Source organism: Rhea americana, unplaced genomic scaffold (genome assembly GCF_003343005.1).
Source record: "Rhea americana isolate MKP2758 unplaced genomic scaffold, rheAme1 scaffold_37, whole genome shotgun sequence".
Lineage (NCBI taxonomy): Eukaryota > Metazoa > Chordata > Aves > Rheiformes > Rheidae > Rhea > Rhea americana.
The window spans coordinates 4469886-4487728 of NW_028186501.1; the positions used below are offsets into that span (position 1 = coordinate 4469886).

General features: G+C 41.1%; 1 protein-coding gene across 2 annotated transcripts in view; it reads right to left on the reverse strand.

Annotated features, from left to right (window-relative positions):
• Positions 1-561: 561 nt before the first annotated feature.
• The window catches only part of TRPC7 (transient receptor potential cation channel subfamily C member 7), a 70383-nt gene continuing 53101 nt past the window's right edge, over positions 562-17843 (reverse strand). The window contains exons 7-12 of one of the 2 annotated variants that reach the window (XM_085312650.1): positions 12619-12814; positions 8981-9202; positions 6106-6186; positions 3069-3122; positions 1415-1490; positions 562-704 (exon numbers count right to left, since the gene is read on the reverse strand). In XM_085312650.1, coding sequence (XP_085168776.1) covers positions 562-704; positions 1415-1490; positions 3069-3122; positions 6106-6186; positions 8981-9202; positions 12619-12814 — 772 coding nt within the window. The remainder of the gene's footprint in view (positions 705-1414; positions 1491-3068; positions 3123-6105; positions 6187-8980; positions 9203-12618; positions 12815-17843) is intronic. The other variant, XM_085312651.1, reaches the window with a different exon arrangement.

Below are 17843 nucleotides of genomic sequence, written 5' to 3' on the forward strand. Positions count from 1 at the left end.
TCCTAATTTCAGCAGATGATTTCTCATTTGCTTTTCATTAGCCACAGTGTCATTCGAAGTTAGCTTCACGGGTGCCCATGTAAACATAAAAGGCGAGCACATACCCAAGAATGGGATTTTTTTTTAATTTTTTTAAGGAATATACATGGCACATCTCTTCTTCAGATGTCACCCAATTCTAATCAGTTCAGTCTGAGTAGATACAAATCAGCACTGTTGTGTTGCCTTCAGCACAGCCAGATGGGTGAAGATTGGCTTTTTTGCCTTTAATTAGAGGTGCCTTCCCTATCTAAGGTAGCCATGATTAGCTTTTGGAAGTGGTGCAGCTATTTCTGATGTCAAAGGGTATGTATTTTTACCAGTAGGTCAATTCCATATCATAAAGGATTTAACTGGTAATTCACCAAACACAGGAGTAATGCAAAGTGCTCCTACCAAGACTTGCTAGTTAGCAAAAGTTGAGTGTGCAGTACCCATCTTTTGCACTGTTTTGCCTTCCTAAGATGCTGGTTGAGATTGAACAATGTTTATAAAACCAGTTGTCTTTCTCTTTGTTCACCATCAAATGTCCTTGTTCAAATTCTTCCCAAATTTGTCGCTCAGCTGCTGAATTAGTCTTGCCAGCTCGCCCGTAGCTTGTGACTTTTCCTCTAGGAGTTCATAGCGGAGACTAGAAATATCTTGCTTAATCTCTTTAAGTTCTCCTAGAAAGAAGAAAATGTTCTGGTTAGTAATACTGAATCAAGTAATTCATCCCTTTGGGTGTGCTTGGTCATGAACACATGTGAAGCTGCAAAAGGTATCAGTGCATTTATGAAGTTAATACWCAGCTTACAGGAAAAACCTGTGCTTATGATAACGGTACCAACAGCAATAATGTGTGGAAAATTCTTTTTTTCTCAGGTCTCTTCTCTCTCCACACATAGATCTCAACACACATAGAGCAYTTCCAGGAGGGTAGCAAGGAGGCATTAAAAGGAGGGTCTTTTCTGTCTGCTTACAATTCCTACATGACAGCATGGCCATGCCTATCCTTACTCAGTTCAAAAGAAGTCCCTGGGAGAGGAATGGGCAATAAGTTAGAAACTGCTTTACACAGACCTCCAAGACAAGGCCAGATATTGGCAACACTTGGGGTGTTGTAAAGCAAGGGTAGGTAGAGCTATGAGGCATGACAGGACTTTGTAAAGACAGGTCCTACAGTACATGTGTTCTGCGAAGGAAGGTGACTGTACCAGAATTTCAAGAGYATAAAGGTGGTCTGGAGTCACCACTGCTCACCGTCATGTAAGCCCAAACAAGCTCTCTCCAGAGGATGTTACCCAAGCTCAACCATCTTACTGGATGTGTTATTCTGGAACTACGCGATAACATTACATGCACTATTCTGTGACAGCTACAAAAATCCACTTGCCTTCATTGACTTCATCATTTTCTCGGTCAACCTGAGCCTTCAGTACATACCGCTTAATTAGACGTTTCATTATTTTCTGAAAAGTGAACAGAAACAGTTACCTGAACATGGGGTTATCGACACTGACTTAATTCTAGACWTACTATGAACAATTCAAGCAACAGATATCCCTATGGATGAAACTTGGCTTCAGAGGAAGAAATGGAATTTTATCATTGATTTCCCGATTTTATACTTTATAGTATGCACTTTGTATTGCAACAGTTGATTGGCAGCCATTCCATAAAGATCCTACATGTAAGGAACTTTGAGGTATTTTGTGAGATGCACAYGAATCCCACAGACAAAAAAACCCAAACACAAATGGTCCAATAGTAAACTAAGAAATGGGATCCAGAGTCTTCATTTAGCATGTTGCTGTTTAATGTATCAATAACAAACAGTCTACTGGAAGAAATAAGAGGTTCATTAATTATCTTAGCAAAGTCAGTCATGATGATCAACTAGAAATCTGACACAAGCTAACAGAAAGACTCTKCTTGGGAATTGGTGTTTTAGGAAAAAAAACGAAATGCAGTGAGGGACAGAGAGACAAGAGTGTTTGGAAAGAAGTAAGGAGCTTAAGCGAGTGAGAAGTGTCTTAGGGAATGGCAGAGTTTAAGGGACATACATAGGGAAAAATAATACTATGCAGACTTACAAAATGGGACATGATCTTTAGTATAKAACAGCAGATATGGAAATGGTAGAAGACAATTATGGATGTGAACTTGCAATGTGATATTGTTCCAAAAATGAGTAAGTTACATTTATCTAGAGACAAGAGAAAAGTAGCTTAGTTTTGGGCTACACACTGGATTACAGCTGAAGGCCTGTGACATTTCCAGTTCTTGCTGCTGACAAGAATACTATAAATGGCAAAAAAATCTTAACTGTGATAAAGGCAAAAGGGATTGCTCTCTCAGAGATGATTTAGTGTCCTAAGTAATATACCTAAATCTGTTTTTCAGACATTACTTCTCTGGGCACTCAAGTGCTGTCTTGGAAGGCCTGAAGTTGATATAGAAGTACATGCTATCTTGCTTGAGGGCAGTTTCTTGAAACAGAGTAAATTAGGAGAGAACCTTTTACCGTGTTTCCTATTTGACTCTAGCACTTCCAGAAAGAGGCAGTATTAAATGGCAYGTTTCCTTCTGTTCTCTTCGAGAGAACGGAGTAATAAGCTCAACCAATATTTCCGTGCCCTCAAGGCTTTCTGCACCCTCTGCAAACAGAGCTAAGTGAATATTCAAGAACAGATGCACAAATGTCCTGCCCTGGACCAAAAGGCTGAAGCAAAAGCCTCTCTCCAGTGCAAGCTTATCTATTCACTGAGCAATCACACCTCTGCTTTGAACATCACTGAAAAATACTGCAAAGAGTTCGAAACATGAATTAAGGAATTAATACACCTGCCCTTTTTCTTAGTAGCTAGGTATGAATTAGAGCAGTGTAAAAGGCACATGAATGACAAAAAAAAGGATCCAGTCATTTGCACATAGGTCATGTAGCCATGGAATATGGGATGTTTAAGACTCTCTCCTTGAATCAAAGAGGTATCTGGCTAACCGGGCGAGTCAGTTAAGGAAACAGAGATGAGGCACAGTGCACGTACGGTGTGTTGAAGATGGCCAAGGTAGTAGAATCCAGAGGGAGGTAGGGTTGCCACCTGAGAAAACATAAATGAAGTAATGTTTGGGGGAAAGTAGGGAAAACCTGGATCCAAAAAAAAAGAAAAGATTTTTCAGAACAGATGACAGACACAGGACATTTAGAATAAAACAAGGAGTCGACGTACAATGAATGCTGGTTTTACCTGGAAAAATATGATAACATGACATCTAGCTACTCCAGTTCCCATACAGCTTATATGTTTGATGGACACTACTCAAATGTTGTCCTGTATTCATCACTACATGTGATGAAAGTCAAAAGCTTAAGAGTGCCTAGTTTATCAGCTACATGTTGTAGTCAGATTTGTCCAAATACCTACAACGTGACCACTTTTTAACTTAGTCATTTAGTAGATATTTCCACCAATAGCTCTAAGAAAATGATTCATTTTTGCCTCAATGTTACACTGTGCCTTTTAAGCCTTGCTCCTCCTCTTCTCCCAATGCATGGTTACAGTAGGAAAATTCTGAAGAAACTTCCAGACAGCCTCTTGGAAATAAATGCTAAAGCTGAAACAACTCAAATAGACCTGAATTCTAAAAAATATTGTTCCTCCATTTGCTGAAAATTAATTGAAGGTCTTCAGATTTTAGAAATCTTTTATACTATGTAAAACACAACAGCTGAGGCTTTCCTCACACAAACACCTCACCTGCTGTTAATCAGTGGCAAAAGAGTCGTCAGAGAAAGGGTTCTAGGAACAGGCCAGTCATTTGTAAATTATAGTTCTCTGCGCTGAGTTCTATCTTTCTATGCATTTACTGGCACAGCCTTCAAGCTCTGCATTTGCCCTTTTATAGATTCTAGCACAGTGGGAAATGAGAACAGAAGTACTGATTTGTGGTTGAGGCACTGGAATTGGACTTGGGAGATCTAAGCTCAGTTTCTAGTTCAACCTCTGGCTTTTTGGGTCCAATAAGTCCTGCTGACCTCAGTTCCTTGTCTTTAAGGTGGGGGTCATGATGCCTTTCCACTTCACTCTTTATGATATTTTATCTTGCCTTCCTTTATATGTGCCTTTGAAGATCACATTGTTACAGATCTTAATACTGCTATTTAATTCACAGGTTTCTTTCGAAATAAGGAGAGACGATGCTCTGTTTGTGGACACTGCAGATGYTGCTTGTTGTGTGTGGGGGGCACACACACAATCCCAGGGCATTACTAGTGGGAGGAAACGCTTTTCACGTTCATGTCCTTGGTCAAAATTGGACACAGTCAGTAATGACCAAGAGGACTACCACTGCTTGGGGGATCAGATGTCACCTGGTGATCTCAGACTCACACATGATCAATTAGGTAGTAGAAAGCCCAGGAGTGAAGTGAGCAAAGTAATTTGCTTATTTTTCATCTCTGTCGTTTCCCCTCTCCAAACTGGATAGAAGGATACCTCTAGGCCTTCGAAAGTACAAACTATTCCTTCTGTTTTTTTTTTTCCTGACAAATCCTTCCCTGAGTTTTGTAGACCAAGATGWTGTTGATAGGATGACAGCCTGCCAGCTCTGAAAGTAGGAAAAACTTGTTGGCCCAGCACAACATTTTAGCAACACTCCATCCAAAAATTGCTCAAGAGTGTTTGGTAAAGGCATTATGATTTTGCCTGGGCTAGTTTATGTCCAGATCACAGCAGCTGCATGTTGACTTGTTCATTCTATTTTTTAAACTACTGTACATTTAAGTTCTGTATATTTTTGTTGTTTCTCAAGCAGATTGTATTTATTACGTACATATACTCGAGGTACACAGACTGCAGATACATAATTTTATAAATCTCACTAAAGAAAACAGTTCAGAAAGAAACCACTACTACAAAAGGTTTTTGCTGTTCCAGGCTGGCCAGATTATTAAACTGTTCTTCTTCATATTTAGATAATCAAGACCATAACACTTTTCTTGTATTATTTTGACAATTTCTTCCTGCAGCAACTAAAACTTTCTAATATCATTTGAAGATGAGTCTAGTAGGAACATTATTAAAGCAAAAGAACATGTAGCTATCACTTTCTTTGAAAATACATCTATTTTTCACAGCTGCCTTTGCCTTTTTCTACTTACTGCCCTTGGAGATAAGGGTCTAATTTACCACAAACATCAGGCAGCCTCATTTAGGAATAATAGCTACAGGAAGAGAATGAATCCAGCAGAGGTTGACACATCTTTCTGTTACCTGTAGGTTTGAATTTACAGAAAAACAACAAAAATACTTAAGTGTCTTTCTGAGTGGGACGTAATCATGTCTTCTCCTTTGCCTTTGAAGATGCCAAGTCAACTAACTCCAGATGGCTAAAGCAAATGAATGTCATTTCTACCTGAGATTTCTGTATACACCTTTTAACCTTTTATCCTGGCATAAGAGTCCAGACACCTTTAAAAATCAGTGTAAATTCGTTACTGGTGTTGCTGTACAGCTTAGGTGCCCACTGTGCTGGATGCTGCACCAACAGAGAAGATGGACCAGTCCTAGAATTGCCATTGGACTTTATATTCCACTAAATTATTATTTTCCTAAACTCTAATGTTGACGTCTTCAGACATTTCATTTATCATTCTTTTCACTTTACATAAAAAAAGAAAAAAAATACTGTGGGGAACATTTTGCTTATTGTCTTGAGCTACCACACACGAAACCCACTGTTTGCACAAGAAATAATACTTCTGCTAGCAACGAACACTCAAGCTCAGGCAGACAGTTGTGTTAGTTCACACGACGGCTAAGGTAACCCATGCCACTGCGGCAGTCACAGGTATTTTTGAACCATACCACATTGCAGGTTTAGCTAGATAGGACAAGTCACTGCCAGAGAAAGCACATGCGAATGTTAATGTAAAAGCTAGAGAGATGATGCCGTGTCATGACAAAATGAAACGCTGTCAGTGCAAGACTCGGGAATTAAAGCTTGAATGGTATTTCTTGTGTTAAATTAAATACACTAGACTGGAATTAATTAGCCTTGTTCTGGCTTTCATGCYGTTATTACCTGGTATCTCGTGGGCTTGTTATAAGCGTTCTTCCCAGAAAAGTTTTCCGTATTTCGGGCGCTAGACTGAAAACGGAGTTTCTGAAATTATAAAACGTCATGAAATATCAAATCAATGATAGCGTCTCACTCCCACCAGACCACCCAAAATTAAAAGAGCCTTATAAAAACAGCGGGCAATCACTCAGTGTCTGGGGAGAATAAAGCCAGCACCTTCAGGCTAAAAAATATTAACTTTGGGGAGGCAGAAAAGGGTTGAAAGGCACAAATTACTGAAAGGAAAAGAATTCCAAATTATATAGCCAAAAAATGGTAAATCCCTACAATTTTTAGATAAGAAGGTGCTAAGAGGAACAAAAGATGTTAAGATTAACAGGTGGGTGATTACAACAGAAGATTTAAGGCTGAACATAGAATTAAAAACAGAAAGAAAAACAATGCTCAGGTTGAAAGAGCACTAGTCAGTGGGCAATGAAAACAAATTTTGAAACAATTTTCTTCAGTAGCTCTTATTAAAACAGCAGTGCAGCTTGCTATTCTTTTTTCCTCAAAAATACGCTTTTTTTTTTTTTTTTTTTTTTAAGTCAGAGCAGCATATTTTTTGGCATCACATTATGTGACTAATTTTGTACTCTGGAAGCTTCCAAGAAGCCTTCAGAATGACTATACTCAATATTTGTAAGCAATTTCTTTGACTCTGTTGTTTGCCTATGAACTTTTTGGTCCAAATGCCAAAGAAAAGAAAAATCACTTTTAAGAGATGTTAAGTCATATCATAGACCTCTGTTCCTGTATGCAAGAATATGCACAGGTCAGGCCTTCATTAACACTTTGCCCTCCTAACAGGACCAGAGATCCTGAGAAACAGGTGAAATTTATTGCATCAAGATGGTMATAATGACTGGACAAAGAGCTGAAGTGACCCTGTAGTTTTTTTGCTTTGTCACTCATTAGGTGTGCCATGGTGTTACCGACACTGGTTTGAACATGGTCTGTGAACAAAATCAATAGGAAAGCAAGAAATGACCAAGTTTGTTCATTGTTYAGGTCAAAGCCATGGAAACTATGAATTTTGCCAAGTTTAATGAAGAAAGGCAAGCCAGACAGTTTCACTCATACAGCTTGGGGAAACTGGGGCTTTGTGAACCCTTTCATTAGGTTGGTTTATGCTTTGAAGCAGAAATTAAATTCCAAACCAGGTGAGCTCTGTGTGGTGTGATTCAAATATATTATGAAAATATAATCTTTTAAAATTWTTATTTGTAATAGTTAAAAGACAGGTATTCCTTTTAATTTCAAGACCTTATTGTTTTAATGGGTCATTCAGTGATCAACATTAGTGTTAAATGAAATAGTAGCATAAAGTGCCCCAAATGTTTGTCTATCTTGGCAACACTCTTATAAAAAAGAAGTTAGGTAATTAAATTAGWTGAAAACAAGGAATAGGTCCGTGTGCTCAAGCACGTCGAGTGGGGTTGACCCCAGCTAGGACTTAGTCCAGTATGAGGGACACGCTCCTCCCTGCGCTCGGTATCAACACGTGCAATCTCCGCCGTTGTCCCACCAGGGCAGGGGAACTCGTGGTCCTGCCYCAGCGCTGTGCGGGGCTTTCCCTCTCCCTGTGACAAGCAGCAGACACACAGCTGAAATTTATAAAGCACGGATCGATGGGTCCCAGAGGAGGCTGCGGGGATGTCAGCAGCCCTGAGAAACGGCTGGCGAGAACGCTGAGGAACAGCGATTCAGCCCATCCCTTGGGCAGCGACTGTAAGAGAAAACAGGCTGAACATATTCCTGYGGGCTTTTTCTTTATTCTGGGAATTGGTTCCCAGTGTGGTTTTCTTGTCTGGAATCCAGCTTGAGCTGGGAAAATTAAAKAGAGGCCAGGACACTTTTAAGCAAAGCTATCTCCTCATGTCTTTTAATCCATTGAATTAGATGACTACAGCCAAGCCACTGCAGCTGAATTCTCTGAGTTGGTATGAACATTTTGGGCACTTTCTTCACTAACGTAAAGCAGAAACACTGCAGGTAGATTTGCCCTCTGAGTGTCTTTATGCGTATTATAAATTTACTTTCTAAGAACGCTTTGGTCCCAATGACCCTCTGAACAGTATTGCAGATAATTTCCTTTGGCAACATCCTTCTCTATGATCCTTTGGCATTTTCTTGGAAGGACTAAAGTTAATTTTGTTGGAAAACGCATAACTTTTAAGCATATTCCTGCTTATCTCTCTCCTGCTCACTTGTGCTGCAGTGAGGGAGCAGATGCTCAGGTTTCCCAAGCACATCTCAAACGACCAAACAGGTGGTGGCTGCAGCAGGACCTGCATGGTGGTGGCCATGCTTGTCATTAGGCAGATGCAAGTAGAGAGATTGTTAATTACAGCATCCGGTATTTAGGAAGCGTCATTAATCCCTGCTTGGAAACTTGTTCACAAATCTGGAATGGCAGGAAACATTGACATTTATGTAATGACTGCAAAATTAGTTTGGAAATCCTTAAAGGAAAAAGGATGCTTTGAAGAGGCAGCAGGGCCCAGTGGGTAGATTAGGAGACAGACAAGGTGATACCTTAGTTACGCATCTGCTTTGGACCTTGGGCTTTGACATTCCCTATTCAGCCTTGGGAAACTCCCTTATAAAAGGGCCTGCATTTTTAAAAATTGCTCTTTTCCTAATATCTGGGCAGTATCTAATACAATAAGCCATGAGTCATCCTCTGGGTGAAGGCTGAGTACAAGTAGTGTGTAATGACAAGGCTGAGTAAGAGGCTTTGGTGGTCCCTTGTCTACCTGCAAGCTATGAAACCACCCTCCCAGAAAGTTCTTGAACCCTTTCTAGAAAGAAGGTAAAAAGTGAAGTTGCAACATACCCGTTGTTTGGAATTCAGCATCCCCATCTCGAGATCATTTTCACAGTTTTTGGCCTTAGATTTGCAGAGTTTTATGAGGCACATTTTTATTCTCAGTATGAGATAATAAAATGATTTAGGGCTCGGCACTAGGTTAAAAGGAGCAGGCAAAGTCCTTCCTTCGTCAAAGTAGGATAGCCAGAGCTTGGCCCGTGCAAACTTCCACTCCACATCTGCATCCTCCTTAGGAAGGGGAGAGGCGGAAAAAAATCCCGAACGCATAATTAGTACATAGGAAGGGATTTGGCTAACAGGCTTCATTAGCACAGGGACAAACATACAGATAGGAATCAGGCTTCTGTTTGCCAAACCAAAGTCCTTGAGCACACATCTTTCTGGGTTTCTCTGTGGTKATCTCAAAATAAGGAAAGTTTGGTCAAAGTAATGGATATACAGAATACAAATCCTCCACATACTAAACTGAATGTCATGTCATTTCTACTTCGGTAGAATTTTTCTACAAGCTGCTTATTAATAACCAATTGGGAATGGACAAACTGCTTTTGTCTTCTAGAGTCAGACAAATGTCTTAAGTCTGAAAGGTCAGTGCGAACTCTGAGATGAACGAGCTCACATTTCTCCCCAGAAAGGGCTACAAAAACACAGCAGAGAGCTCCCCCCMAAAAAATATATTGGAGGAAGGAGGGTGGGGAGCCACAAAGCCTCGAGCAGAGCCCAGCTGCAACAAGAATGACGAATGAATGAAAGAAGTGTGATATTCAAAGTCTGGTATTTATCCCCCCGTTTCTCTATCTCATGCTGACACGCAGGCAGGCTTCAGGCAGGTTGGTAGCGGTAGCTACTAAGTAGATTTGCTGAAGATATTTTGCACATTACTGTGATTCTTTTCTGCTGAGTCAAACACTTCGTTGAGTATCAAAGGGGTTGTCTTTCATATCTAGAAAAAACAATAATCTAGTGCTTGCACTATGCTGACAAATGGAAGTATCAGAACATATATAGAACCACGGAAAGCAGAAAAAGCTGCTTGGAGATATATACATAGATATACATATATATACATACATACATATATACACATACACATACATATATATACATATATATACATATATATATATATGTACATATCTCCAACAACAACAAAGCCTACCTTCAGTTAACTGCAATGTTGTTTAATTGCCAGGGAACTGTTATCACTGAATTGACTGGGAATTCCCCATAGGATTAGGGGAGTCAGCTTAGGTGCCTGATTATCATCAGCTGATTTCCTCACTGATCCTGTTTGCACTTACCATCACGTGTCCCTAGATCAGTACATCTCTTTTCTTTCAGCATTCCTCACCTGCCACACAARCAGGTAGAGGACAGGTCCATCTCTCAATGCCTGTGAGGTCCCCTTAGGAAGTGGCAAGGAGAGCCAAGATCATTTCCGAGCACAAGGTTAGCACATACTTTACGGATCTCCTTGGCATTTATATAGGAGAACTGTCAGACCTATATATCAAAATCACTTATTAGGCCAAGGAAAAGCTGAAACATGGCTGCTCTACAGCTGTTTTCATTGGAGTTTATTTGGTAGCCAGCAGCATCAGCAGAAGCGTGGATCGCCCCTACCTCGTGCTAATGCACATCAGCATCTGCTGAAATTAATAGTGCATGCCTCTAACTCTCCTCAGTGTACAGCTCTGATAACGCCTTATGCCTGAAACACAGTCAAAAGTGTCATAGCACAAAATAGAGGGTTTGAACTTAATTCTGTCACAGTTACAGCAATATGCCTTTGCCAATGGAGCATTCACGTCTGCCATTTGGCCTTTTCATTGCTTGCACTTGAACTTGATAAAAATCTTAAGCCTAATGACGGTATTCACAACTTGTTAGCATTTTTAATGCTTTTCTGCTACAYATCTAAGAACATACTGATGGAAGTAGTCTGGTTTCTGGCTGACAAAAGGATTTTTTTCTCTCCATAAATGAAAAGTACGCTGGGAGCACTAAACAGAAGTTTTTGAAGAGAGGTGTCCAACGGAAACGCAAGCCCTGTATCTTCAGCTAACAAGAAAGCATGGCCCCAGTGGCCATAATGGAATTATTCCTGTGTAATTACCATTCCCTATTGTCACCGATACTGTTGTCGTCAGATAAGCACACTGTCAAAAACGACTTTCTCTACTGTGAGGAGGAAGACTGTGTGTCTTTAATCTTCTTGTTACTGAGCATTTAAAGGAATTCATACAAGATTTCTCCCAGTCCTGAAGTAAGGAGAGTCTGAGCCAAATAACTCACAATTGTTTTCCTTGCCGGTAGTTATGATTATTTGCTAACAAATTTTTGAAAATTTCCAGATAACTAAAAAGGATGATAAAGCACTTTTCCTGCAAACTGCCCGGCCATCATGAAGTTTAAACTAAAAGACTAATATAGGCTACCTACTCAGACACTTTTAGAGAAGGTTTTTTTCTTTTGTAGACTTCAGAGAGCACCTCTGCCTATAATAATAAACTAGAAAATGCAATAAGAGGCTGAGACCTCTTTAAAAGTAAATCTTGTTTCAGTAGAAGAGGACTGAGGAAGAAGCTCGATCTTAAGAGATTAGAAGCCTTTGGGGAAACGATTGTGCATTCTGCATGCACGAGGGCTTCTGGGGCAGAGAACAAATGTAAGGTCTTGCTGACATTTAGACTTAATTGCAGCACACACAAGACAGAGCTGTATTTGCACTTCAGTGCATGGAGGAATCAGACATTACAATGAGAAAATATTTTCAGCTCTGGCCTTTTGCAGTGTCAGGTTCTAAGGAAAGATTAGAGCAAATAATTAATACAAACCTTGCTACAGAAACTTGACATTTAAGAAATCAGGAGAAGAAAGAGGTGAATCAGCATTAACTTTGCCCAAATATTAATCCTTTTTTCTGGCTTTATGTATATTAGCACAAAGTTGTTTATGCTCAAAGCATTTAGCAAGTCCAGTCTGCGAGTACCAACAACACTGAATGAAGCTGGGTAAACTCTACATATGCCTCTCTGCAGAAACCTATTCGTATTCCCTGAGTGTTGTGCTCTTCTCCTTTAAATGTTACTTTTTGTGAATGTTCATGYAGTTGCATTTCGCTGACCAAGGCACTCCTCAAAAAATCTATAACAAGGTTGTATGCCTGATATGTGAAAAATATAGGATTTTAACTATGCCTACATGAGTTTCAGACCTAGATGGGCCTATGCATTTAACCAGTAGGGAATGGGGAAAAAAGGCAAATGAAATACTATTTGATCTATCATAAATAACACTGCTAAGGTAATACACATGGATAACCAGTCAAAACCACCCCAAAGACTAAAAAATATGACAAACGTTTTTCATTAAATACATGTAAAAGAAATTGGTGTTTGCTCRCAAGCAGTCATTAAAAACAAGGAAGTTAAGTTGTTATAGTTATGATTTGTTGTTAATTATTAATTCAGCCCCAATCTGGGGAGAGAGRCAGCCTTGATGCTCACACAATTCAATACTTGTGTTTCAACGTCATTCAAGTATTGCCCASGGAATAAGCTGCAACTTCCTTGTTCTTTTAACATTTTCACTATCAGTGATATTAGTGTACATTGAGTTTGTAATCCAGTTTCTTATCTTACCTCAATTTCCTGATAGGAGTTGTTGATCATGGCTATTAGCATATTAAGCAGCACCACCACCATAGTCACGTTATATACTCCATAGAGTACATACCCAATGTTCTCAATGAATTTATGGTCGTACTTCAGCACCACAGATATCACTTCAGATAAGCCAAATATTGACCAGAATAAGGTCTTAAAACTTTCTTCCACCCTAAAAAACAGAACAAATAATCACTTTATAGAGTTGATGCCAGGTTAGCCAGGCCAAATGCTAATATGAAAAGTGGCATTCTGCCAATATAAATATGACATCTTGGCACTGTCATTGCAAGCCATTATCCATCACCCAGAGACCTGCCAAGTCATATTTCCTGACCTGATAGAGAAATAAAGTTTCTGAGGAATAATAGAAAGTGACAGTGTCCCCTTGTCTACTCCATCTGTTCTTCTCAGATTTATTATTGGCAATTTCTATGTTGTATCTTTATAGAGATTAGGGATTTATTATCTATGGGCTACCTGTATTTGAAAGATTTTTGTAGAGCTACATATTTCTACTCACTTATTCATTCGCCCTGCAGAGGAGATAGGCAGAGATTGCCCTAAACAATTTGAAATTAAGGACATGCATGTGTTTTAAGGTAGGAAGGAACCAGAGAGGAAAAAAAAAAAAAGAAAGAAAGAAAGAAAAATTGAAAATTGAAAATTGAGGAATAAGCTAATGACAAAGAGAAGTGGGCAGGAAAGCAAGTAAGGATGAGGCTGAAATGACAGGTAAAAAGGAGAGTCGGATTTAGAAAAGCCACAGCTGAAAAGGAAGGACAAGGAGGGATCATGGTACGTTTTGGAAGCAATTTGTGTAGTGTTTAATTTATAAACAGATTTCCCTTTGTGGAATGATCCTTAGCATAGTAGCAGCTAACCACCTGCCCTCTCCCCACTGCCTCCAAGGATGCAAACACCTTCTAAGAAAAAAAAATAGCTTTGCCAGTCACTTTGATGCAATTTTTTTTTTTTTTTTTACTATCATGGCATCTTAATCCTGCTAAATACGTTTATAAAAACAGATTATAGACACAAAACTACTAAAAGCCCTAAGAGAATAATAAGCTTTGCATCAGCTCCAGTGTCGATTACACCGTGCACAGTAGCCAAAGAAATTAATGTCAGCCCCTGGWAAGCACAGCGCGCTGGGCAGTGCCCTGCTGCCACCGCCAGCCSGTGCTAGCTCCCGTCGCAGCTCGTCACGTTCCCTCTTCCGTTTGCACCTAGTAGTAAGACAGTAGCAAATACAGAGATGGCACATTCAGCCAGTCTGGCTGCCTTGACTCGGGGGAAGCAACCCTCAGCGGCCGTTTCAAATCGCTTTAAACATTTGAACGTTTCCAAAACGCGCGTTGCTGCTCGATCTCTGTTGCCCGAGCGTGGCCGACTCGGGGCCGACCCSTCCAGGGAGCGGTGCCCCTCAGCGGGACGTTTTGCGGGGTGACTTCGCAGCGGCCGGCGTGCTGCTGCCGACAAGCCACACCGCTTCCCCACCTCGTGGGCTTTTCTTCTCCCGTAACACCACCGCTCTCGCCCTCTGCCTGTGCGTGCAGAAGGCGGCAGCTGTCACTACTATAACGCTTTGCTTTCATAGGAGCAATCCGGCCAACGCTTATTCCGTTAAATGTTGTGCTTTTCAGTTAAAGAACATACATAACACCAACAATCTCTGCTTTTGAAATCTGTCGTCTAAGTCACTTATCAAACTAATAAAAACTMTCACCGCCAGCCTTGATCCCGGCAGCACCCTGCTATTAACCTTCCTTTTTTAATTTGGAAAGGTTCCCTTAGTTGTCCACCCTGCTGGCAGATTTTAATACAGCGTGTCAGCGCTGCCCCTTCTCCGCAGCTTACGCATTAACCCTTGTTCTGGAGCGTTGCCAGACCCTCTCTGAAAAGTTAATTACGAGCTGCATGTGGCCCTGGCCGCCAGGAGCAGGGCACGGGCTGGGCACGGGGCTCCGGCGCAGCTGAGCTGGCCCCTCTGCCAATGCCACCGGTCCCGACCTCCAGTGCCAAGGAAGGAGCCCTGTGTCGCTGCTGCCATCGATGCAATTCTCCCCCACTTCTGCAAGGTCAGTGGGGATTTCACCCTCCCCTAAGGCGGAGGAATGAAGGCCCACGGGAAGCCGGGTATCACGGCCAGAGCAGCCACCACTGACAGCAGGAGGAGCTGAGTGGTGGCAGATTGACTCGTGGTCCTCGCTGAGACGGGCATGCTGTGCTCGCTCATGCTACCGTGGCAGAGCTCTCGTTACAGAGAGCACAGAGCTTTTTTTTTTTTCCCCTGTATGCATAGTCCTGTGAAAGTTAAACAAAGATTTTTGCATCAAAGAAKAAAACATGACCATACATGACCATCTAGTTGCTGGTTTTCTGTTTTTCTATAAACAGCAGTGAGCTTTTCATCTAAAAAAGATCATGACAAGGCCACAGCTTCATGTCAATCTCTCTCCCACATCATCCTCTTTAATGAAGCTTAAGGCATCCTTTCAGACCAAGTTCTCCCCTTGAATTGATTGACAGAGCTTCACACAGGCAAACAAGCAACAATCTCAATATAATCTACAAAAACATCTCGTTTTGACAAAGCAAAATGAGAAGAAAATAAAAGCCTTTGAACTTGTGAGTAACATTTGCACTGAGCAATGACTCACGCTTCGGGAGAAGGAGACAGAAAAGCTCATATTGTGGCCTTCAGCCTGATTTGTGATGCAGAAAGCAAGATGAACGCAATCAGTCTTGCCTCCGTTTCGATTTTGTTTGCATAGCATGTTCTTAATTACAGGCTGTTTCAAGAGCTGTGTTCTATACACAGCATACAATAAACAGATAAACATAACTGAGGTCGGTTGCAAGAGYCATGGAAATTGTCTACTTTTCAGCATTTAAGAACTTCAAAAGATATTTTGAAAGTACACCACGGTTAGCTAAATAATGTCTGTATCTACCAGTGTGAAATAAAGCACACTGCCTTTTATTTCCATTGCAGAGAGAGCACATAAATTCAAGAAACAATAGAAAGGCCGCGTGATTCCTCCCTTCATATGCCGCTGGGGTGCTAAGTGCCTGCTCTTTAACAGGCAACACAAGCAAAAATGAACATCCGCTTTCAAAAGCGCGCTTACACAGGAAGGTGTAAACCAAGACACAAGGGATATTCACGGATTACTATCATCAGAATTAAGCAAGCAGTTTCTTCTCAACAACATTTGGACAAACGTAGCCTTTTCTCTGCCTAAGTACTGCCCAGGGAAGCTACGGTGTTCTCAGAGGTAGTCGTCATTCAAAGTTATTTCACCGAGTCGCTCCTTGTCTGCTAAGTTGCTCACTGACGCTATGCGATGTGATGTTCGGAGCAGGTTGTCCGTTCAACGTCTGCTGAAACTACCCACAGTCTGGTTGGCGCACAAATTGAACTGCTCTTTCTGCGGCACGGTTAGCCAAACTGATATCGGAAAACAAACCCTCATAGTAAAATAGTCACATTTTTGAATGCTCACTTTCTGTAAAATATGACCTATCTTAATTAGAATTTGCAAACGTGCCTGCCAGGAAATGCGTTCAGGGAAGTCACTGAAGTCACCAAATGGTTACGAATGTAGCCAAGCAAGTGTTATTTTTCTTTGCCTCAGTGAATTTTCAGAACAATTGCTCTAGTTACTTATTCAACTCTAATACTGAAACTTTCCTTCTTTTCACAAATAAGTTAACGGCAGTAGGAACCCACCACACAGAGCAGGCCCCACAGGCAGCTCAGGAAAAATAGAGAAGGAAATGTTGCTAGGATGGGCAGCTGCCCGTCTGCCAACATATCCGTGGCGTTGGGTCATTAACATGGTGTGGAACCATAGGCTGCTGGCTTCCTGARCCAGAATATGCCGGAGAAGAATTCTTCGGATGAATGTTTATCTCTGTATATTTGTGTCGCATGTTGAAAAGGTTCATCTTTACTGATCGTTTGACATGCTTAGGAGAAAGTAAGTCTATTTTAAATCTCTCCCAAATTTTCAAAAAGGAAAACTGTACCTGTGAAAAAAAATTTCTTTCATAACAACATTGTGTCCCTCCAGGATAACTGATCACATCCTTGAGGCTGAGGAGGAAGAGCACTGCCTCTTGGTAAGACCTTCCCCACAAGCCACACACCTCTTTGGCACATGAGCTATCTTTAGTGAGTGGACACCATTTCAGTCAACATTTGCTCATCGTTTCCATCAATAGATAGTGACTACTGGAAGATCCACTTGTACTACATGTGTTAATCAGAGAGCAGCAATACTATTGAATCAGAAACTTGTGTCTGTTAGTGATACGCTCTGGTGGTGCATGGTACAGTACCATAACTGACGGTTCCTGCTCCACCACGCAGTCAGGGACAGGATCTACTCAACTTCTGATTAACTCTTGTGCTTCAAGAGCATCTTCACAAATAAGGAGCAAGTTACACCCCACACATTCAGTTTTCTTCTACCTTTCYACTGAAAACAGATAAATATAATTGCATCTAGCCTCATAAATTTTTCCATTAAAATGTATCCTAAGGTTACAGGAGAAGTTTAGAAGGCATATTTGCCTTCATTAGAAAATCTAAACATTATGTTATAAAGCACAGGTCTCACTAGATGGTGGTATGATAAAACTGGTTCCTGTGCATTTGGAAGGAAACAGGCACTCAGGGACAGAAACGATGCTGGGAAGGTCGTTGTCTCATAGAGGAGCTACAAGCAAAGCCCCCAGCTCACTGTGTGACACATTAGAGAAGTGACACATCAAATGCCATCTGTGATCTGCTCTGGATTTGGTAAATGCCGTAGGCTCAGTCATTACAAGTCTGTAGCAAGGCTGCCTTAAAGTTAGATCAGAGTAAAGGGAAAACATTATGCCACACTTTCCTCTTCCTTCACAGATGGGAAAGCAAGAAGGAAAGTCCCCACCATTTCCCTGAGGCAAGTCAAGGAGATTTTGTGAGAGATACAGAACTCACTCACASAGAATTTCTAACAGTGAGACACCTCGGTGAGAGGATGCTGCACTGTACCACCTCGTGCCAAGGCGGCATGTGAGGGAAGAGGCTTTACACATCCCTCAGCTGCAGCTGAGCATCAGGAGAGCTTCTGCCTTGAAACCTCATGTCCTGGTTGTGTTACGCATCAGGCTGCTCAGTATGTGGGGTCAGGGAGCAGAAGATCGGC